Below are 25,228 nucleotides of genomic sequence, written 5' to 3'. Positions count from 1 at the left end.
GGCTGGTCTGGAACTCCTGACCTCAGGTGATCTGCCCACCTCGGCCTCTCAAAGTGCTGGGATGACAGGCGTGAGCCACCGCGCCCTGTCAACATGCGCTTTTAATAAATGTGATAAGCACTTCTGCCTGTGCCCAGTTGACATCTACACGCACACAGTGAAACTAGTTTGTATCATTATAAAAGATTCCAAGTAAATATAATAGGAATATTGAGGAGTGAGGATCATGCTTGCACTTTTTAAATTCAGAATTCTATTTGGTGGGCAGTGACCTTCAGGTATTATGCAATATGAGTCTTTAAAATTTGCTATTTTGTTAGGAATGGGAATGAGGTTAGAATAGTGACCCAGAAGCTTGTTACATGTTTAGATACCTGGTCCTGCCTTGAAGTCTCTGACCAACTCCTCACCTTCAGAGGGATAATGGGAGACAGAGGTTTGGTATTATATTTATTTTGAAGCATCTATTGTACCAAATACAATGCTAGAGACATAAAGGTGATTTTTTTTTTTTTTTTGAGACGGAGTCTCGCTCTGTCACCCAGGCTGGAGTGCAGTGGCAGGATCTCGGCTCACTGCAAGCTCTGCCTTCCGGGTTCACGCCATTCTCCTGCCTCAGCCTCCCGAGTAGCTGGGACTACAGGCGCCCGCCACTGCACCCAGCTAATTTTTTGTATTTTTTAGTAGAGACGGAGTTTCACCATGGTCTTGATCTCCTGACCTCGTGATCCGCCCGCCTCAGCCTCCCAAAGTGCTGGGATTACAGGCGTCAGCCACCGCGCCCAGCTGGAAAGGTGATTTTTAAAAGACCTCTGAACATGTTTTCTTGGGAGCTAATGCCTCCATATGTCACAACCATCATGACCATGCCCCCCAGTTTTTTTCTTTAAGTGCTCACTTCTGAGATCTAGCTTAAGAAAGACACACAGGAGAGGCATTCTGGTCACATGAGGCATGAAGTCATGGTCACGCTTTGGCCTGACCAAAAGGATTACCACCAGCATTGACCACATTTAATTCCTACTAACTTTTGACCCCTACAGAAATTTGAAATCTATTCTTAAATTATTTACCACTACCAAGGGCATTCAAAAATATTCATTACAGTCTGTAATTACTTTTAACATTCCTTCATCCAAAAGGCATGCCTTTATTCATTCACTCACTCACTCACTTGTTTATTCAACTTACATGTATCAAGTGTTTCCCACATGCCAGGACTGTTCTAAATGTGAGGGATAGCCAGGTGCAGTGGCTCATGCCTGTAATCCCAGCACTTTGGGAGGCCAAGATGGGCAGATCACTTGAGGTCAGGAGTTTCAGACCAGCCTGGCCAACATGGTGAAAACCTGTATCTACTAAAAATACAAAAATTAGCTGGGTGTGGTGGCGGGTGCCTGTAATCCCAGCTACTTGGGAGGCTGAGGTAGGAGAATCGCTTGAACCCGGGAGGCAGAGGTTGTAGTGAGCCGAAATCACACCATTACACTCCAGCCTGGGAGACAGAGCGAGACTCCATCTAAAAAAAAAAAAAAAAAAAAAAAAAATTGAAGGATAGAAGGAAGAGCAGAAAATGGACATGATTCTTCCCTTCATGAAGCTTACAGTCTAGTGAGGGAGATAGAACTTAATAAACATTCAGACCAGGCATGGTGGCTCATGCCTGTAATCCCAGCACTTTGCGAGGCCGAGGCGGACAGATCACTTGAGGTCAAGAGTTCGAGACCAGCCTGGCCAACCTGGTGAAACCCTGTCTCTACTAAAAATACAAAAAATTAGCTGGGCATTGTAGCACATGCCTGTAGTCCCAGCTACTTGGGAGGCTGAGGCAGAAGAATCGCTTGAACCCAAGAGATGGAGGTTGCAGTGAGTGGAGATCATACCACTGTACTCCAACCTGGGCAACAGAGCAAGATTTTGTCTCAAAAAAAAAAGGAACTTAATAATCATTCAAATAAGTATTAAATATCACTTATGATAAATGCTGGGAAGACATGGTACATTGGGCTCTCCAAGGAGGATTTGACTTAACATGTGAAAATCAAAAAGTAAACCATATGGGAAATTCAACTTACATGATACTAGAAGGAAAGGAATTCACTCAGCAAAGAGGTTCGGTGATGTCTCAGATTGGGCTCCCTGGAAACAGACTCTGAGATAGATTTACACATGGCAGATATTGGGGAGCTATGCTATTGTGAAATATGTATTTGGTCTTCATCCCATTTTCTGGCATACAACTCCTAAAATCCTTGGAATCTTCAAAGTGAAAAGCATCTTTTTGTATATTAATGAGTTGACTGATGGCTGGCAGCCCCTAGAAAGGTGCAGGATGGAGACTGGTCACCAGAAAAGCCAAGGTAGGATTAGAGGCTTAGGACTTTCAGCCTATCCCCCAATGGCCAATGATTTTATCAATCATGCCTGCGTAATGAAGCCTCCATAAAAACCCAAAAGGGCAGGGTTCAGATAGCTTCCTGATAGCCAAACACGTGGAGGCTTCCAGGAAGATGAACAAGAACACATCCACGTGCTGGGAGTGTGGCTCGCCCCAGCTCCACGGGGACAGAAGCTTCTGAACTTGGGACCCCTTCCAGACTTGGTCCTGTATGACTCTTCATTTGGCTGCTTATTTGTGTCATTTAAAATATCCCTTATAACAAACCAGAAAACATAAGTGTTTCCCTGGATTCTGTGAGCTGCTGTGGCAAATTAATTGAACCCAAAGAGAGGTTTATGGGAACCTCAATTTATGGCTGGTGGGTCAGAAGTTTTGGAGGCCTGGACTTGCCATTGACATTCAAAGTCTGGAGGCAGCCTTGGGGACTGAGCCCTCACCCTGTGGGACCTGGCACCATCTCCAGGAGATACTGTCATAATGGATTTGAATTAGAGGACATCCAGCTGGCATCTGCTGCAGAACGGATTGCTGGCTGGTTTGTGTTTTGAGAGTATTGTGGGAGAAACTGAGTTTGTTTCTTCTACTCAGGAGTGCTCTCCTGAGATGCAGCCATGAGGAAGGCAGGACTGGGCAGAGAGAGCCTCACCCCCAGTGCGGCAGGCGGTGAGGACTAAGACCTCAGCCATCCTTCAGGGAGCTCTGGAGTTGGGATGACTCTTCTGAGTTGTCCCAAATTGAGGTGGGGTCCAGACTTGTGTATCCCTAAGGATGCAGTCAGTGACTGTGAGTAGCTGCCGGAAGGGGGCGGAAGCCTGGGATGCCGTCCCTGCTGCAGAGGGCAGTTCCCAGGGAGGGGTGCAGCTGTGAGCCATCAGCAAGCAGTGGCCCCAGCCAGGCATGGCTACATAAATTTGGGGGCTCGCTGTGAAATAACAATATAGGGCCTCTTCTTCAAATATGAAGAAAAAGCCTCCTTTTATGCTCTATTTTTCAACCAGCCATGGGGTTTGGATTTGCTATTTAATGTCATACTTCCCCAGGCTCTGGGATACTCAAAGAGTGAGTAGAGACCCTCACAGACACCCAGGGCTCCATCCCACGACTGGATCTGAGGAAGCATGTGCCTGACCCCAGCCCTCCCTGCACCTGAGTCCAGGCCCCTACCAGGCAGAAAGTGGCAATAGTCACTGGGTGGGGGTGGGGGTAGAAGTGGGAGGTGGGGAAGCAGACAGCCATGAACCCATCTGTGGGAGGCAAGCAGGTGGCAGGAGGGGGACTGTGTGAGCTGAGGCTCCAAGTACGGCTGCATTGGCTTATTGGACTTCACTTAAAAGACACAAATTCAAAGACAAATGATTACAAACAGCACTAAACCCCAGTAAAGGTATGCCTCTGAGCACAGGGCCCTGTCCAAGGGCACTGGAAACTGGCCTGGCCCCAGCAGCTGGAGGGCGGGGGCCAAGAACCTGAAGAGGGGATTGGAGCCAAGTACCATCGTAGCCCCCACAGGTGGGGAAGAGCATTTCAGGCCATGGGATAGTCTGGGCAAGTATCTCTTGCTTTAGGGGAAATGAAAAGGAAGCCAGGAAATGAAAAGCACGTCGTAAGAGAAAATGTGGTTCAAATGAAGATGGAGAGGTGGCAGGGGCCAGACGGAACCTGGCATGACAGGCCATGTTAAGGACTTCGGGTGATCATCTCTGATCACTGGAAAAGCTGTGGCAGGGTTTCATGAAGGGGACAACATGTTTCAAATTTTGTTTTGAAAAGATTACCCCAGATGAAGTGAGACAGATTCGAGGAGATTCAGGTAGTTTGTGGTCTTTGTAATCCAGGTAAGAAGTGATGGGGCTCAGACCACAGAAGGAGTAGTGGAGACAGAATGCAGTGGATGAATTGGGGCCATATAATATTTCAGAGTGAATAGGCCTCACTGATGGTTTGGATATGGGGTTAAGGGAGATGGGGTGTCAAGAATGATTTGTTAGATAAGGCTGTGTCACAAGCACAGACTTAGACCCTGAGTACTAAACAGGGAACCAGGCAAACAAATGCCTGCCTTCATGAAGTTCCAGGAGAGGAAAGGGATGGACGAGGACGTGGGCAGTGATAATACGGTGTGATCAGGGTTGTCTGAGCCGGGTACATAGGAAGGGCACTCAGCCCAACATGAGGACCTGGAGTCACAGGGTCAGGAAGGGCTTCCAAGAGGAAGGGACAACCAAGTTAAGACTTAAAAGACATGAAGCCAGACAGGTAAAGAGGAAGGAGCATGCGCTAGGTAAAGGGATCAGCAGAGCTCAATAGTCTTCAACGGGGGGTGATTTTGCCAGACTTCCTGGGGATATTTGGCAACGTCTGGAGACAGTTTTGGTTGTCATGACTGGAGAACTGCTACCAGCATCTAGTGGGTAGAGGCCAGGGATACTGCCAAACATCTTACAATGAATAGCACAGCCCCCAACACAAAGCTTATTCAGCCCACAACATCCACAGTGCCACAGTTGAAAACCCTGGCATAAAGTCCTCGCAGCACAAGGCCTGGGGCTCAGTCACAGAACAGAGTGGCTTTGCAGCTGGCTGGAGTGTGGAGTCATGAGGTGGGAGGTGTGACAAACGACACAAATAGAGAGTTTAGCAGACACGAGGCCCTAGGGGCTGGAGGAGTTGGGCAAGGGGAGTTTGAACCTATTGGCAAGGGTGCTGGGGAACCAATGAAAGGTTTTCATCAGGGGAGTGACAAAATCAATCTTGGGGCCAGGCGTGGTGGCTAATGCCTGTAATCTCAGCATTTTGGGAGGCCAAGGCACAAGGATCACTTGAGCCCAGCAGATGGAGACCAGCCTGGGCAACAAAGGGAGACTCTGCTCTATGTTAAAAAAAAAAAAAATAGCCTTGGAATTACAATCAAAGAGAAGGAGTTAGAATGAGCATAGCAAGGCTGGGAGGGAAGCAGAGGACTCAGGGAAGTGTGGGCTTGCACATTGTCTAATGGAGTCACAGGAGTAAGGAGAGGCTGGGCCAGGGGGTCTGCAGGATGTGGCAGGAGGGGGCTGTCATGTGAGATGATACAGTTCAGGGACCTAATGGTTGCTGCATCAGCTAATCTAATATAGACACATGTTAGAAGCTCAGAGCATTCATTGAGATCATGCGCAGCTGATGAAATATGGTCCTGCAGGTCGAGATAGGAGCTTGAGCATTTGAATCCTGGTTCTGCCATTTACTCTGGCTGCTGTGTACATATGTGCAGGCTGACTCCCTGCATGGGAGAGTGGGGGCTGACGTCACACGGGAGGCTGGTTTGCTCCACGCACCAAGACATTTGGAGTGCCTTCTAATTGGCACAAACGTGCGCATGGGCTGGCCACAGCCCTGCACATGACCTTAGGCAAGTCAGACTGCTTCTCTGAGCCTGCTTAATACTGCCCGCCTTTAGCGTTGATGAGAAGATTAAGAAACAAAGTAGATGAATGCCTGGCCGAGGGTCAGCCACTTGGTAGGCACTCAAGAAATGACTGTACAAGAAGCTCCAGACCTTCAGTCACAATCCCCGCTGCTGCAATTGTTTCTGCCTCACCTGACAGGCACTGTAGTTGCTCAGGTGACCTCTGCAGCTGTGCTTTGTTCTCTGCCAGGCACAGGGAGCCAGCGGGACCCCAAGGCTGCAGCAGTGGGCAGTGGGTGAGCAGCTTGCATCTGGGTTGAGCCAAGCAGACACTCACAGTTGTCTTGCTTCCTCACAGCTGTGTGGGGTTTCATTTGTGGTTTTCTTCTGAGCATCTTAGAGGCACCGTGGAAAGTATGCCTCAGCCTGCTGCCAGAGAGATTCACAACACATGAAACCACTGAAGAACACGCTCAAGTGAAAGAATGGGAACTATTGATCTCTGACTATGTGCCAGGCCCTGCCTTTCAGTCTGATGGAGTCTTGTGTAGCTGTCCTGCCTGAGACAACCAGAACCCAGGCATGGTAACAACAGCCGCTAATACCTACTGTGGTAGAGGGCCTGCTGTGCGCCAGGTTTTGGGTGGACACTCAATCTGTTTTATCGTTTTAATCTTCATCACAGTCCCATAAGGCAAGAACTGTTGAGGCTCAGAGGGGTTGAGTAAGCGGCTGTGGGTGACCAACTTATAACTGGTAGAGCTGGGATCTGAACTACAGCAAACCAACGCCAGTGTGGGAGCCATTTCACCTCAGACTCTATCCCTGCAAAAAGCGTTACTGCGAGGGCCCCTCTTTTGGGCTCCCTGTGTGGGCTCTCTGAAATGGGTGTCCTTCCAGGGGTGTCAGGGAGAGCAGGAAGCCGCCTCTGATGGGATGCGCCCTCCCCGCCCAGGAAGTGGCGGCAGAAAGCGGGCCCTGCGAAGCCAGGGGCAGGAACGGCCTCCGCGCGACACTGCGGCGCTCCTGATTCTGCGGCCTGGGGCCGAGCACGCGGGGCGGGCGGAGCCTCGAGCTAAGTCCCCTGGGGTCCCAGGGCCGCATTCCTCCGAGGTCTGCAAAGGCCACTGCTTAAAGGCGCAGAGGAGCAGCTGGGAACGAGAACAAAGCGGCCAGGCCCCCCTCGGAGGAAGGAAGGAGCGAGCCCCAGGAAACAGCTGATAGCGCTAAGCTCAGCTTGTTTTTTTCCTCTGCTCAACAGTTCTCCTGCCACGGCAAACAAAAGATGTACATTCTGATTCCCTCTTCTGTTTGGATTGTGCTGTCGACTGGATCTGGTTTGTGATGAGCTGGGGGAAGAAGCATCCGCGGGCGGTTTCTGGCTCGGCGTGCCAGTGTGCTGGGCCTCGCCGGGATCGCGGAGCTTCCTCTCCCGCTCCTTTCTCCCCGCCTGCGTCGCTAATCCAGCCTGGCCCGGCCACCCCAAGGGCCGACACGGCCGTTTCTTTTGATAGTGGAATTGGAGGTTGCCAAGTTTTCAGATTTAATGGGAACTGGAGGGTTGCTCGTGTCCTTGACCTTGAAGGACCTGCGCACACTCATACTTTTTCATGGACTTGTAAAACTGTTAAGATGTGAACTGTGCCCTCTCAGCTCCACCAGAAGCCCCTCCCTGTTCTCTGCACTGCGAAGGTCACAATCTGGTTCCTGGTTGTCCAGAGCCGCACTGGGACTCTGTCCAGGGCCAGCCTGGGCCCTGCCAGTTCGGTTGAGAGTGACAGCTACAGGGTCAATGGAAGAAGCCAGCACCCAACAGCAAGAACAATGTAGGGGGCATCTGGACGGGCCTGGGATCTTAATCCCACCTTAAGGTGTCTACCTTCCCCAATGTCTGGACACCTGTAGGTGACAGGTGGCCCTGATGGGACTAAGCTCGAGATTACTGTACTAGAAGGACTTCCCGCTGCCCCTGAGGGGATGGGAGAGGGGCACTGGCACTGCCAGGCATCCTAAACCCCGTGAGGTCTGTTGCTCGATGTCGCCCAGTGCTGGGTATACTTGGTTTTTGCCTGACCAGGTGTTGACTCTGTGGGTCTGGAAAGGGCACCATAAAACCTAAAGTAAAATAAGGTAAAACCCAGAAAAGGACAAAACACACACACAAACACACACACACACACCCCTTCACTAAGAGGTGCTGACACTCAGGCAATCCTTACAGCCCTGGGCATGGCGGTTCTGGTCACATGCACTGAAGGAGACGGTTCTGATGCCGCTGAGACGGAGGCGCAGGGCCCTGTGTAACTGCAGGAGTTAAACCGAGCTGTAAGAGGTCAGCGTGGTTGGACCTGCTCCACACTGCTTGGCGCGTTCTCTCCTCCCACCCTACTCTGAGGAGGCAGTTCACATGCAGAAGACAAATGGCATAAAGGGCAGGCAATTAATTTTTTCAGCTGGAGGCTGCAATGGAATGTGGGTGCTTAAAGTCTGGCGTGCGCCTCTAATTCCATTCTCCTCAGTGAAATACCTCCGCTCTTCAAGGAGGTGGTGCCCTTCAAAGTTCCATGGCTGACATTTTCTGTCTTTAGGACCAAGAGGTGAATTTAGTCCTGAAAATTATTTGGAATGAATCTAAGGCCTTCCTGCATGCTGTCTCATGCTCTTTCCGCTACACCGGGGGGTCTACAGTGCTGTAAAGATGGCAGGCCAATTCTTTACTTATTTCCTTGGGGGAGGTGGTTGCAGAGCATGGCCCAGGGTCTGGTCCCATCTCCCAGAACCCTCTGCTGTGTGGAGCAGCCGAGCCAGCCTGAAACAGGCAAAGAATGGAGAATTCGCCGGGATAAGGGGAAGGGAAACATCTTTAGCAAGAATGCTAAAGATCAAGGACCAAGGACTTAGCACTGGGCAAGTGGGGAGAGGGAAGAAGGGGACCCTACAAGGGAGAAAAGAAATCCTGAAGGGAACTTGGAGGGGTAAGAAAAAGTCACTTCACGTACTTCCATAGAGGCGGAATAATGTAGTAGTGAAAAGTGCCGGTCAGGGCAGCCATGGTGGGTCATGCCTGTAATCCCAGCCCTTTGGGAGGCTGTGGCGGGTGGATCACAGGAGGTCGGGAGTTCGAGACCAGCCTAGCTAACATGGTGAAACCCTGTCTCTACTAAAAATACAAAATTAGCCAGGCGTGGTGGTGGGCGCCTGTAATCCCAGCTACTCAGGAGGCTGAGGCAGGAGAATCACTTGAACCTGGGAGGCGGATGTTGCAGTGAACCAAGATCATGCCACTGCACTCCAGCCTGGGTGACAGAGTGAGGCTCGGTCTCAAAAAAAAAAAAAAAAGTGCAGCCTGTGTGTGATTCTTAGGTTGGTGATCTTAGGCAAGATTTAACCTCTCTATGGTTCAGTTTCCTGATCTGCAAAATGGACACTATCTCACAGGGTTATTATGGAGATCAAATGAGGAATTCACATAAAGCACTACAGAAAATATTTAGCACGGAATAAGCACTCAATAATGTTTTCCATTATTATTTCCAATTTTTCTCTCAGCATGTGTTTCACAATCCTTTGTTCATGGCAAGGTATGTTGTCCGCTTTCACCCTACACCTTCTACTGAGCAACTTAGGTTTATCCAGTATCCTCATTAGTAACTTTAATCCTTAACGTCACTCACCTTTGAAATGTGCTCATTGGACCGGTGCCACGCAGAGCAAGCTCACAATAAATGTCGCTGAATAGAACTTACTGACTGCCACTGACTTAACTTCGTTTGGATGTTGTTTATAGTCTTTCTTTATGCCTCTGCCACCCCAGCAGAGTCACAAAGAACCAGATAGAAGCAGGACCCAAGAACATGAGGCCCAAAGGAGAGATGTGGGAAGTGAAATACTATATTCAGGGAGACCCTCAGCTCCTTCCCATCTCAGTTCACCAAATGAGAGCAGGCAGGCTGATACTTCTCAGGTGGGGTAATGGAGATATCCCACCTGATCACTCTCATCAGTTGATAAGCTGGACTCCACATAGTTTATAGTCAGCTTTTTGGTGCTTCACTCTTAAATATGAATGAATAGACAAAGATCAGTTGTCATTTGCAAAAAAAAAAAAAAAAAAAAAACTCTTCAAAATGAAAGACAGAACCAAGACAGCCAGAGGAAAAGAACTTGTAGAAAACAGGAACGATGCAGGGAATAGAAGAGACTATTTTTTAAAACTTGTAATTATTATCTTTTGAGATTAAAGAGAAGATAAGGCCTCCATGAAACAAGAACAAATGCTATAAATCAAGGACCATTCAGAGAACAACAAGGACATTTGGAAATAAAAACTATGTAAATACATTTGCAGAAAAACATGGACAAATCTTAAAGATATGTTAAATACAATAAGTCGGACACAAAAGAATACGTACTATACAATTCCATTTATACAACATTCAAGGACAGACAAAACTAATCTATAGTAACAGAAATCAGAAAGTGTTTGCCTGAGAAGTGGGGAGGACTGACTGGCAAAGGGCACAAGAGAACTTTCTGGACACAGAAATGTTTTATATCTTGTTTGGGTGGTATTTATGAGGGTGCATTTAATTATTAAAATTCATTGAGCTGAATATCTAAGAACTGTACACATTATTGTGTATTAATTATGTATCAACAAAATCATATTGGCAAAAATGAAAAGTTCAGTAGAAGAATTAAGCCTCTATGTCTAGCCATCAGTTTACAAGAAATGCAAAGAACAGAGGAGCATGTTAAATGACACCACAGGAATGCAGTCAGCAAAATCTGACTGTGGGAAACTAGTTTTGCCCCTTTTTTTCAACAAAAACTTGCTATGTGGGGAAAAGAGAGGAGGAGCCTATAAAAGATATTTAAGAGACAATCATTGTATAAACCACAATACATTGTATGAACCACATTTGATCCAAATTTAAACAAAAGTTTAATGATTGTTTAAGTGATTGTATGATTTAAATTTTACTTTTAAAAGTTTATAGGACAGTTGGTGTACAAATATGTCCAGATAATATTAAATAATTATTCTTATTTTTTAAAAGAGATAGTTATTGTAGTGCTTTGTTTTAGTGTGTTTTCTAAGTGACCTTATCTTTTAGAGATTCACAGTGAAATACAAATGATGCACGACTAGAATAGTCAGGAGAAGTGGGAAGGGACATAGATGAGACAATATTGGCCATGTGTGGGTAATTGTTGAAGCCAGGTGAAGACTACTTTAGGTTTATTATTCTACCTCTGTTTTGTATATATTTGAAGTTTCCCATAATAAAATACTTTTTTAAAAATAGAAGAATTGGGAAAAAATGGGGGAAGTCTCCCCCTATGCCCCTCAAAAAGAAATAAGAGACAGGAGTGGACATTAGGAGCAACAGGTAAGAAACATAAAGGATAAGTTCAATATTTCTGAAAAAAAGACGAGACAAAATGCAAGGGAGAAAATGATCAAAGAAATACTATGAGAGGCTGGACGTGGTGGCTCATGCCTTAATCCCAGCACGTTGAGAGGCCAAGGCAGGAGGACCCCAGAACTAGCCTGGGAAACAGAGAGAGACCCCATCTGTACCAAAGAAAAAAAAAATTAACCAGGCATGGTGGCGTGCATCTGTGTTTCCAGCTACTCAGGAGGCTGAAGTGCGAAGATTGCTTGAGCCTGGAAGGTGGAAGCTGCAGTGAGCCACAATTGAACCACTGCACTTCCAACCTGGGTGACAGACTGCAACTCTCTTTCTCTCTTTCTCTGACACACACACACACACACACACACACACACACACACACACACACACACACAGTATGAGATAATTTCCCAGTATAGACAGCCATTGGTTTCTGGATTGAGGGACCAGCTGATAGCCATGATAGCCAGCACCGTGGATGAAAAAAGCCCACATCAAAGTATGTCCTTGAGAAATTTCATCATGTTGGTGTACTGGACCACAAACCTCACGCAGCTTCCTACATTCCCTCTACTGCCTCCTTTTCTCTCCCGCTTGGACCGTTCTCTGTCAGCAGCACATCTAGGCTGCGTTGCCCCTCCACTTTCAGAACTGGATGAAACATCATCCTGTGGGGTATGGAGCCTTATTTCCTGGGCAGCTGCTAATCAACTGGATGACATGGCCAGCAGTATAGCTCTTCGGATAATCCTTGAGCAATGGAAACGGGAGATGGGAAGGACTGGGCAGCTGCATCCCCCTCATCCACTCTCTGCTGTGCTTCCTCCTGGTGCCTCTTCCAGAAGACTCCCTTGTACCTGATCAACCAGCAACTAGCTGGGCATCACATCCCCCTTGCCTCACTCTCCTTTTCCCTTCTGCATATTCTATTATAAAATCTTCCAAGCATACAGCAAAGTTGAAAGAATTTCACACGAGCACCTTTGAAATACCCATTACCTAGAGTTTATCATTGACATTTTTAACAGCTTTATTGAGATATAATTTAAGTACCATAAAAACCATTCATTTAAAGCGTATTGGCTGGGCGCGGTGGCTCACGCCTGTAATCCTAGCACTTTGGGAGGCTGAGGCGGGTGGATTACCTGAGGTCAGGAGTTTAAGACCAGCCTGGCCAACATGGTGAAACCCTGTCTCTACTGAAAAAAAAAAAAATAGCCGAGCATGGTGGTGCACGCTTGTAGTCCCAGCTATTCAGGAGCTGAGGCAGGAGAATCGCTTGAACCTCGCGAGGTGGAGGCTACAGTGAGCCAAGATCGTGCCACTGCACTCCAGATGGCGACAGATGTCTCAAAAAAAAGTACTGGTTTTTAGTATATTTACAGAGATGTGCAAACATTACCGCAATCAATTTTAAAACATTTTCTTCTCCCCCAAAAGAAATCCCATATCCTTTAGCAGTCACTTCCATTACTCTGCTCTTCCACCCCTAAGCAACCATTCATCTATTTTCTGTCTCTATGGAATTGCCGGTATTAGACACCTCATATAAATGGAATCATGCAATACATGGTCATTTGTGACCAGCTTCTTCCATTTAGCATGTTTTCAAGGTTCATCCATGTTGAAGCATGTATCAGTACTTCATTCGTTTCTTCCCCACTCTCCCCTCCCTCAAGACGGAGTCTTGCTCTGTCATTCAGGCTGGGGTGCAATGGCACCATCTCGGCTCACTGCAACCTCTGCCTCCGAGGTTCAAGCGATTCTCCTGTCTCAGCCTCCCAAGCAGCTGGGATTACAGGCGCACCCGGCTATTTTTTGTATTTTTAGTAGAGATGGGTTTTCACCATGTTGACCAGGCTGGTCTCTAACTCCTGACATGGTGATCCGCCCGCCTCAGCCTCACAAAGTGCTGGGATTACAGGCGTGAGCCACCACTGCCGGCTAGTACTTCATTCCTTTCTATGGCCAAATAATATTCCTTGTATATATCATTAACATTTTACTAGATTTGCTTTATCAAATGTCCATCTATCTATCCATCCTCTCCATCCATCCATTTAATCAATCTTACATCTTTTATTTATTTTCGAGTAAACTCACTTCTGCTTTTTCCAAGGCTTTGCACCTTCAGCTTGCACACCTCTCAAATAAAGCTCATATCACTGTCCTGTGTGCAAAGGAGGCTGGGAGAGATGTTGTCTTTAGTCATCTGGCATTTTATGATAGAGGGAGGCAAAGGAAAAGGGAGACTGGGAATAGATTCTGCTACCTTAGCATACAGTTTCTCAATCCCATCTCCCCTCCCTCCATGGCAACCCCCAGATCATGTATTCTAGAAACACCAAATTCCTTAAAGCTCCCTCAATATCTTACACTTTTTCTGAGTCCATCTCTTGCACATGCTCATTACCTGGATAGCCTTCTAGGTGTTTCCCTCATATCCAGCCAGCTGTGGCTCTTCAGTGAAGTATTCTCAACACATACACACACACACACACACTCACATAACACACACATACACACACATACACACATACACATACATACACACACTCACATACACATACACACATACACACACTCATACGTACACACACATGCACACACTCACATAACACACACATACACACACATACACACATATACATACACACACTCACATACACACACATACATACACACACTCATACATACACACACATGCACACACATACACACTCACATAACACACACATACACATACACATATATACACACAATCACATACACACATACACACACTCATACATACACACACTCACATACACACATACACACATACACACATGCACACACATGCACACACATGCACACATACACACACATACACACATGCTCTCATACACACATACACATTCACACATACACTCAACCTCACATACACATACATATGCACACTCACATGCCCACATACACATATACACACACTCACACACACATACACACATACACATACATACACACACATACACACACATACATACACACTCACACACACATACACACATACATACACACACATACATACACACACATACATACACACTCACATACACACATACACACTGACATAACACACACATACATACACACACTCATACATACACACACACATACACACATACACACATGCACACATGCACACATACACACACATACACACATGCTCTCATACACACATGCACATTCACGCATACACTCAACCTCACATACACATACATATGCACACTCACATGCACACATACACACATACACACACTCACATACACGCTCACATACACACTCATATGCACATATACACATACACACTCTCATACACATATGCTCACGTACACTCATATGCACATAAGACACATACACACGCTCACACACATATGCATACTCACATACACATACACTCACATACACACACACCACACATGCACACACACAACCACTTGCACACACACATACACTCACACACACTCATACACCCACACACACATACACACATACACCCACTCACATACACACACACTCATACACCCACACTCACACACACATACACACACATATGCACATACACACATACACACACAATCACATACACACACACCCCCATGGGCCGCCCTGCACGTGCTCCGCACTCTATTCAATCAACCTTCTGACCTGTCTGTCTCTACCAGTCTCTAAATCCTCAAGGGCAAGGGCCAGGCTTTACAGGTCTCGGTATCCCTGGAACTCATTGCAGGGCATGACTCAACAAATGTTTTCTGCGTAGTGAATGGAAAACATCTAGTCACCGTCTTTGTCGTTATTTATTTAAAAACATGGCATACACCAGGGGAGGCCCTGTGATAAGTGCCTGGATTTGGAGACAAAGATGAGTAAGGCTGCATCCTGGGCCTCAGAGGTGACTACAGGACTCTTTTGTCTGGACAAATGCAAAACTGGGCAAGATGCCAGGGCAACAGATGTAAACCGGGACTGTCCCAAGCAAAACGGAACATATGGTCACCCAAATTATATACCAGCTTCTCTGAAAACAGCAGTGCCATGCTGACTCATGCACAGCCCGTTAGACCCTAGTCACTTCCAGAACTTTCTTGTTCAGGCCACTCTTCATTAGTACTTGGATTGTTTAAGTTTTTTCTTGTTGTGATCCATGTAGAAATTATCCATGAAATTTCATATTTCTAAAGCATTACATTAAAAAATACTTAAGCAACTAGAAATAAAACACCTAATGCACAGCTCAACATTTCCTAATGTTTTCTTCGTAGAGATGGGGTCTCACAAAGTTACCCAGGCTACAGCGCTGTGGCTCGTCTATTGCACTAGAGCCTCGAACTCCTTGGCTGAAGGGATCCTCCCATTTCAGCCTTTTGAGTAGCTGAGGCTACAGGCAGACACCACTGCATCCAACTTTTCCAACCTTTCCTGAAGTACTGAAATGCATAGTTGTAATCAGTGGGTGACAATCATTACATATATAAATTCCTTGGTATTAACAATAGACTCTGGTTTATCATCTTATTGATGGGCCTTTGGGTGTTTCCAGCTCGTGACTATTCTGAGTTAATGAAGTTATGAACATCTCAATATAGATTCCTTTTTCTTTCTTCTGAGTCTCTTCTTTGAGGTACATACTCCAAAGTTAAATAATCTGGTTGAAAGACAGGAACAATTTGTTACCTTTTGTTTCCCATTGCTCTCTGTCATATTGCTCTCCGAAAAGTCCAAGTCGGCCAGGCACGGTGGCTCACACCTGTAATCTCAGCATTTTGGGAGGCAGAGGCGGGAGGATCACTTGAGGTCAGGGGTTCAAGACCAGCCTGGCCAACATGGTGAAACCCCATCTCCATGAAAAATACAAAAATTAGCCAGGCGTGGTGGCAGGTGCCTGTAATCCCAGCTACCTGGGAGGCTGAGGCAGGAGAACGGCTTGAACCTAGGAGGTAGAGGTTGCAGTGAGCTGAGATCAGAACACTGCATTCCAGCCTGGGTGACACAATAAGACTCCATCTCAAAAAAAAAAATTATATAAATATATAGATACCTTAAAATTGCAAGGTGTGTTGTAGATTTCATTAAATATTTGTTGAGTAAATACATGTATTAAAATCAATGCAGCCAAAATAAATAAATAAAAAATAAATAAATAAATGTTGGTTGCATCATGAAACTACATTGAATCAGAAGGTTGCTTAATGCATGTGGAATTTGAGCAAAGGAAGGACAAAAAAAAAATCAGTGCAGCCATAAAAAGACAGTGCATGATTCCACTTATATGAGGTACCTAGAGTAGTAAAATTCACAGAGAGAGAAAGTAAAATGGTGGTTGCCTGGGGTTGAGGGGAGGAGGAATGGCAAGTCATTTAATGAGTGTAGATTATCAGTTTTACAAGATGAGTAGTTCTGGAGATTGGTTGCACAACAGTGAGAATGTACTTAACACTAATAAACTTACACTGCAAAATGATTTAGATAGTAAATTTTATGTATAATTTACCATAGATACCAGTATATATAAATATATATGTATTATATATAGAAATAAATATGTATGTATATATGTAAAGTGAATATGTATATATATTTAATCTAATGATCATTTGGGATATATTGTCAGTAGAAGTGTGCCTATAATACATAATCACGCATGTAAAATGAAATTTCATGTGTGTGTGGAATTTCCCCAATTAAATTGACAGCGTTAATTATTCAGTGCAGAGACAGGCAGAGGTGTGTGATGTTAATGTTATTACATAGCACATAGAGTAAGAAATATCATAGACTAGACAATATATGAACATTTAATATTAGTAATAAAGTGCTCAACCTTAAAAAATCATATGCATCTACTTTTCTATTATCTGTGAATTTTAAAAAAGGCAGAGCTTAGGGGATCTTACAGACATCCACTTGAACTTTTCATCTTAAAGATGAGGTGATGAGCCTAAGAGAGGTAACAGATTTTCACACATCAAGAGCAGCTACGGCTTCCCTTTTCATGATGACCTTAGCCACCAGCTCTTTATCTCACTGGCCAAAATGGATCGCATGGCCTTCCCTGGCTGCACCCAAAGCTTCTGGGAAAGCAGCACAAAGAACAGGTTAGACACATTGCCACCCCAAACAAATTAGGGTTCCCTCAACAAGGGAAGAAAAGGAGAATGTGTATTAGGTAGGCAGTCAGCAGTGTCTGCTACACTCAACTTAGTGTCTTTGTTCTGTGTTGTCTTTTTTTTGTTTGGGATGTTACAGGCTGGAACCAATGGTTACATGGCTCCTGAGATCCTAATGGAAAAGGTAAGTTATTCCTATCCTGTGGACTGGTTTGCCATGGGATGCAGCATTTATGAAATGGTTGCTGGACGAACACCATTCAAAGATTACAAGGAAAAGGTCAGTAAAGAGGATCTAAAGCAAAGAACTCTGCAAGACGAGGTCAAATTCCAGCATGATAACTTCACAGAGGAAGCAAAAGATATTTGCAGGCTCTTCTTGGCTAAGAAACCAGAGCAACGCTTAGGAAGCAGGTAAACTGGCATGTAACAGAGAGGATTGCTGACACCAGTATTGTCCACAGGGATTAGGAGAATACTTTTGATTTGTGGCAAAGTCTTGGAATTAAGTATTATGATTTTCTTATTTTTATTTGTGTATTATATGGTTAAATATTTCTAATACTTTCAAACACTATTAGCACTTTCTATGGAACAATCTCCAAGATGTATTTTAAGGTGGAAAAGTGAGGTGCAAAGCAGCTTGCATTAAAAAAAGAAAAAAGAATACATAATTCAAATAGTTGTATAGAATATTTCAAGGGATTTATAGGATTGGTTATGTCAGATGAAGGGGAATTGGGGGCTGGGGATGGGGATGCAAATAAGAATTTTCACTTTATCACCTTAGTTTCTTTTGCATCTGAACCATGTTGAGTAAATAAATATATTAAAATCACATGCAGCCATAAAACAAAACAAATATTGCGTGATTCCAGTTATATGAGGTACCTAGAGTAGTCAAATTCATAGAGACAGAAAGTAGAAGGCCGGGCAGGGTGGCTCATGCCTGTAATGCCAGTACTTTGGGAGGCCGAGGCAGGTGGATCACGAGGTCAGGAGTTCAAGACCAGCCTGGCCAAGATGGTGAAACCCCATCTCTAATAAAACTACAAAAATTAGCCAGGAGCAGTGGCAGGTGCCTGTAATCCCAACTACTCGGGAGGCTGAGGCAGGAGAATCACTTGAACCCAGGCAGCAGAGGTTGCAGTGAGCTGAGATCGAGCCACTGCACTCCAGCCTGGGTGACAGAGCGAGACTCCATCTCAAAAAAAAAGAAAGTAAGTAAGTAGAACGGCAGTTTCCTGGGATTAAGGGGAGGAGAAATAGGAAGTTGTCTAATGAGTATAAATTATCTGTTTTACAAGATGAAGAGTTCTGGAGATTGGTTGCATAACAATGTAGTGTGAATGTACTTAACACTGTTACATTATCTATTCAAAAATAATTAAAATAGGCTGGGCACAGTGGCTCACTCCTGTGAGCCAGGCATGGTGGCTCACGCCAGCAGTTTGGGAGGTTGAGGTGGCAGATCATCTGAGGCTAGGAGTTTGGCCAGCCTGGCCAACATATGGTGAAACCCCATGTCTACTAAAAATACAAAAAAATAGCCAGGAGTGGTGGCAGCCGCCTGTAATCCCAGATAATCGGGAGGCTAAGGCAAGAGAATCACTTGAACCCAGGAGGCGGAGGTTGCAGTGAGTCGAGATTGCGCCACTGCACTCCAGCCTGGGCAACAGAGCAAGACTCCGTCTCAAAATAATAATAATAATAATAATAATAATAATAATAAAAATGAAAACATAAAACTACCAGAACTGATAGTCATAGCTCTGGAAAATTCTGTTCCTTTCAAATGTCTCCCGTAGGATATCATCAGTCCTTCAAAAAATATTTATGATGTTGCCAACTGTTAAAATTGAAGCCAAGTTTCATTGTTTATGATAGAATAAGAAGATCAAGCTATTTTAGAAGGCCGGGCACAGTGGTCATGCCTGTAATCTTAAAACTTTGGAAGGCCAAGGTGGGAGGATTGCTTGAGCCCAGGAGTTCAAGACCAGCATAAGCAACATAGAGAGGCCGTGCCTCTACGGAAAATACAAATATTAGCCAGGTGTAGAAGTGCATGCCTGTAGGCCCAGCTACTCAAGAAGCTGAGGTGGGAGGATCACTTGAGCCCAGGAGCTCAAGGCTACAGTGAGCTATGATCATGCCACTGTACTCCAGCATGGGTGACAGAGCAAGACCCTGTCTCTAAAAAAAAGATACTATAGAAGAAAAAAAGAAGTAAAAGTTGGCCTGTGAAAAGACCCTTGGCAGTGAGTGACTGTGTTGTGTAGGGAGAAAATCAAGAGCTTTAGATTCACAGACACAGATTCATGTCCCAACTCTGCTACAGACTGGTCATTTTACCTCAAGGAATTGAATTACTTTCCTTGAGTCTCAATATCCTCATATATAAAATGGGGGCGGTTGTGGGTGTGATGGTTAATTTTATGTGTCAACTTGGTTAGGCCACAGTACTCAGATATTTGGTCAAATATTATTGAGATATTTCTGGGCAGATTTTTAGATGAGATTAACATTTAAATCAGTAGACTTTGAGTAAAGTAGATTACCGTCCATAATGTGGATGGGCCTGATGCAATCAGTTGTAAGCCTTAATAAGAAAAGACTGACTTCCCCAGAAGAAATGGTAATTCTGCCAGCAAACCACCTTTGGGGTCAAACTGCAATCCTTCCCTGGGTTTCCAGCCTGCTAAACTACCCTGCAGACTTTGGATTTACAAAGCCCTAAATTAAATCAATCTCAATCTCTCTCTCTCTCTCTCTCCCCCCCTTTTCTCTCTCTCTCTCCCCATCCCTCCTTCCCTTCCTCTCTCTCCCTCTCTCTCTCTCTCTCTCTCTCAGAGAGAGATTTATATGTGTACACTCACGCATTGTCAGGGAGGAAATGCATTCTCTACCCTCTTACCCTCTTACATTCAGTTATTGGAGACCTACAAATCATTTATTATTAGTAGTAGTTTTTGAGACAGAGTCTTGCTCTGCTGCCCAGACTGGAGTGCAATGGCACAATCTTGGCTCACGGCAATCTCTCGGCCTCCCAGTTTCAAGCAATTCTTCCACCTTGGCCTCCCGAGTAGCTGGGATTACAGGCACCCACCACCACACCCAGCTAATTTTTGTATTTTTAGTAGAGACGGGGTTTCACCATGTTGGCCAGGATGGTCTCGATCCTACACACTTCACACACAGTTCTGTTGGCCAGAACTAGTCCTTGGGTCCTGCCTATGGGTGAGGGCGCTGACTAGTGTCTTCTGCGTGCCCAGGAGTGCAAATCAAATAGGATATGGTGACCACTGACAATCACTAGCAATCTCTACCCTCATGGTCTTCAAGTTCAGTGAGTATCCGAAGGTTCGGGAGCAGTGGCTAAGTCAGGAGGAAAGTCTCTTTAGATGACTTCCCTGAAGGGAACAACACCCACTTGGATACCTCATTTCCCACGTTTGATTTAAAATCTATCTTGGCCGGGCGCGGTGGCTCATACCTGTAATCCCAGCACTTTGGGAGGCCGAGGCAGTTGGGTCACCTGAGGTCAGGAGTTCGAGACCAACTTGGCCAACATGATGAAACCCCGTCTCTACTAAAAAAAATACAAAAAACTAGCCGGGTGCAGTGGCGGGCGCCTGTAATCCCAGCTACTCAGGAGGCTGAGGCAGGGGAATAGCTTGAACCCCGGAGGCGGAGGTTGAAGTGAGCCAAGATCGCACCACTGCCCTCCAGCCTGGGCAATAAGAGCAAAACTCTGTCTGAAAAAAAATTTTAAAAATAAAACAAAATATATCTTAATACTCTATAAGCAGACTTTGGGTTTACAAAATGAAATATTAACAAACTTCATGAAAATGCTGTAAAGCATTAAAGCACTGTAGACACCACTTTAAAGCACACTGGTCACTGCCTGAAGCTGCTTCCTTAAGCAAAGCCTTTTTAATAAAGCATCTGTTGTTGTGACTGTTTTGAGTAAGACTGTTTACAACATTAGAGGAAAGGCATATAAAAAACAGCTGTTCAGTGAAACAGAAAATCTTCCAACATTTTTTTTTCTTACGGCCTCTATAATTGCAGAATCTTCCAACACTTTTATTTCAACTCTTTATATTTTTTAAAAATTTAATCGGACGAGATCATGTTGGATTAATGTAGTGGGCATCCTCCAAGCCAAGGCAAATGCCTCGACAGCATGTTACACAGCAGAGTTCAAATGCTCCCTCCCTATTGCCTTCTTAAGCATTTGAAATGAATTAAAAACCCTTCTCCTTTAGACATCACTGAAAAGGATTACCTTCTTTGCCTTTATGGGTCTGGGAGTTAATTTTGCAGAGAAGCCAAAAGCTTTTCTGAGCATCTCCAGGGGCTCCAGATGGGATCAACTACAGGGTCTTCCAATAAAATAAGTGCTGAAGACCACTTAAGTTTTTGCAGGTTTTATTCTGGTCAGGCAGTGCAGCAGAACAACAGCAAATAATCATGAAAGTCTCTGACTTAAGTGCTTCTCCAACAAACAATTTTATGCCAATACCTACTGTTCTTGGCAGACCAAATTCCCTTGTGGGCCCCATGTATAGGCAGGTGGTATCTTTGCTTCATTGACTATTATAAGAAAATCCATTTTAATCTCTGTGTGGGGTTCCATAGTACGAGAGCCTCTGTTAATGCTCTGAAATATATTCCACTCCAACGAGCAGAATTCCTCCCTGCAGCTGCCTCTTTGGCTGTTGCAAAAGATACTGCCTCCAGCAACAGCCTTTCCTATTTGTTCAAAGTGTACCACACAATGATGGGTCGAAAGAGCCCTGCACAGAACTGCCAGGGAAAGATGCAAGAGTGAAATAATCAGCCTGCTATTTTAATGACGGAACTGTGGTGGGAGTTGCTAATGCAAAAGATCAAAGCCATCATCTTTGTGGTGGCCCAGCCACAAGAACAAGGAATAGAGATTGGAAAGCCCAGTCTTCACTGGTAGCAGCAGCACCCACAGACATTTCTTGGGAAAAGGTACACAAGGCATGAATCCTGCCCTCTAGGGGCATCTAGTTGGGTTGTTGAAGAACATAAAGGAAACCTCAGAGTGACCCATGGTTTCCTTGTCTTTTATAATTAGTTGCAAAAGGGCTGCAGTCAGCCACCCCTGATGGACAAACCAAGGCTCCCTGGGCGTGGTGTGCTTGAGATGCCATGTGAGAACTGTTCATCCTGATGTAAAGACTGGTCTGGCAAGTCTCCTGAGTTACCAAGCTCCTGGGCATCTCCATTTACTCATGTGAAAGCTGCTTAGACTGAGTTTTAAGGGGCCTTTTGACCCCTGACACAGCGTGTTCTATTCATGCCCCGCAGTGGTCATGGAAGTGATGCAAGACCTTCCCTGTGGCACCTAGTCCCATTCCAACGCCTTCATTCTCTTTGAGACATGCAGGTCTGGGGCTCACTCCTGATCTATGTGGATGGCATTCTAGCTCTATCCTTCTGCCATGCTTAAAAATCCATCTGATACCTTTAAAAGGTGAATGTTTCTGTGTAAATTATACCTCAATAACCTGACTTTTAAACAATCTGTTTTTTTGTTTGTTTGTTTGTTTGTTTTGTTTTATGAGAGAGTCTTGTTCTGTCACCCAGGCTGGACTGCAATGGACCGATCTCGGCTCACTGCAACCATTGCCTCCCAGGTTCAAGCAATTCTCCTCTCTCAGCCTCCCAAGTAACTGAGATTATAGGCATGTGCCACCACGCCTGACTAATTTTTGTATTTTTTAGTAGAGACAGGGTTTCACCATGTTGGCCAGGCTGGTCTCAAACTCCTGGCCTCAGGAGATCCACCCGCTTTGGCCTCCCAAAGTGCTGGGATTACAGGTGTGAGCCACTGTGCCTGGCCTAAAAATCTATTCTGAAGCTTCCATTTATCTCAGTGACTCTCCCTCAAGCCTCTTAACCTACAAGATGTAAACCACACAGACACTGGGGCAGTCGGTTCTGGTATATGGCAAGCCTGCATTTTCTTTCTTTCAGTTGGTGGAGACTTGGTGGCTTTTAGAAAAGACACCCCTTGTAGCACCTTTTGATCCAGGTCTCCATACACAGTGGGAAAAGTCCAAGAAGTTCCGGACAGACCTTTCTGGAAGTGGGTAGGGCTGGGTCACAGAACAAGAACCCAGGGAATCACTGGATCATCAGATGCCTCCAATTAAGTTTCTCTTTTCATAATAAATTTTAATTATAAATTTTCCTTTGAAAAAGTCACCTATTGACTCTGGCTTCCTCAGATGCACAGTTATTCATCAATGCAGAAGCACATAAAGGAGTCAAAAATACAGGACTTAGAGACAGGGCTGTTTTACTGGTTGAATGTAATAATATAAGTGAAGAGCTGAATGTTGTGTTAACTGAGAGTAGGCCCTGAATAAATGTCAGTTATCCTCATTCTTGTTATTAGTTGTGCCATTATTGGGTGTTGCCTTTAGTCGTCTTGCTGGGCAGAGTCTGTTGTTGTTATCATCTGACATAGTGGGGAATCTCTGAAAGGAATATATGGGGCAAGCTCTCAATCCTTTCCCAAAAAGCTTTTTGATATCTTGAATGGAAAATGTAAAGGAGAGACCGTGAATATGATTAATTTCTATTAAGGTTGACTTATGGCAGAAACTGACTTCTTTTAAAAGGAAGACATTTCTTTAAAAAAATATTTTATTTTAGATTCAGGGAGTGTATGTGCAGGTTTGTTACAAAGACATATTGTGTAATGCTGAGGTTTTGGATGCAATTGAATCTATCACCAAGTAGTGAGCATAGTACTCAATAGGTAGTTTTTCAACCCTTGCCACACCCCCAAAACATCTAGTAGTCCCCTGTGTCTGTTGTTCCCATCTTTATGTCCATGTTTACCCAATGTTTAGCTCCCATTAATAAGTGAAAACATGCGGTACTTGGTTTTCTGTTTCTATGTTAGTTCACTTAAGAAAATGGTCTCCAGCTGCTTCTATGTTGCTGCAAAGAACATGATTTCATTCCTTTTTATGGCTGCATATTATTCCATATTGTGTATGTACCACACTTTCTTTATTCAATCCACCATTTATGGACTCTTTAGTTGATTCCGTGTCTTTGCTATTATGAATGGTGCTGTGATGAACATATGAGTGTATGTCTTTTTGGTAGAACAATTTATTTCCCTTTGGGTATATACCAGTAATAGGATTGCTGGGTCAAATGGTAGTTCTATTTTTAGTTCTTTGAGAACTCTCCAAACTGCTTTCCAGAATGGCTGAACTAATTTACCTTCCCATCAACAATGTGTAAGCGTTTTCTTTTCTCTGCAGCCCCTCCAATGTCTGTTTTTGTTTGTTTGTTTGGTTTGTTGGTCGCTGTTTTTTTTTTTTTTTTTTTTTTTTTTTTTTTTTTTTTTAGAGATGGAGTCTCGCTCTGTTGCCCAGGCTGGAGTGCAGTGGCACAATCTTGGCTCACTGCAATCTCCGCCTCCTGGGTTCAAGCAATTCTCTTGCCTCAGCCTCCTGAGTAGCTGGGACTACAGGCACACGCTGTCACATCTATCTAATTTTTTGTATTTTAGTAGAGATGGGGTTTCACCATGTTGCCCAGGCTGGTCTCAAACTCCTGAGCTCAGGCAATCTGCCTGCCTTGGCCTCTCAAAGTGCTAGGATTACAGGCATGAGCCACCATGTCTGGCTGTTTTTTGTTTTTGTTTTTGTTTTTGTTTTTTAACTTCTTAGTAATAGCTATTCTGGCTGGTACAAGATGGTATCTCATTGTGGTTTTAATTTATTTTTATCTGATGATTAGTGATAATGAGCATTTTTTCATATGTTTGTTGTCCACTTGTATGTGGAAGATGTTTCTTAATCAGACCAGGAAA

General features: G+C 44.7%; 1 protein-coding gene across 1 annotated transcript in view; it reads left to right on the top strand.

Annotated features, from left to right (window-relative positions):
- GRK7 (G protein-coupled receptor kinase 7) overlaps positions 1-25,228 on the top strand; it is a 41,012-nt gene that overhangs the window by 13,511 nt on the left and 2,273 nt on the right. Inside the window, exon 3 of the mRNA XM_003265329.3 lies at positions 17,495-17,769. Within this exon, the coding sequence (XP_003265377.1) occupies positions 17,495-17,769 (275 nt within the window). The remainder of the gene's footprint in view (positions 1-17,494; positions 17,770-25,228) is intronic.

Source organism: Nomascus leucogenys, chromosome 8, assembly GCF_006542625.1.
Source record: "Nomascus leucogenys isolate Asia chromosome 8, Asia_NLE_v1, whole genome shotgun sequence".
In the NCBI taxonomy this organism is placed as follows: Eukaryota; Metazoa; Chordata; class Mammalia; order Primates; family Hylobatidae; genus Nomascus; species Nomascus leucogenys.
This window is presented reverse-complemented; position numbering and strand designations above follow the sequence as displayed.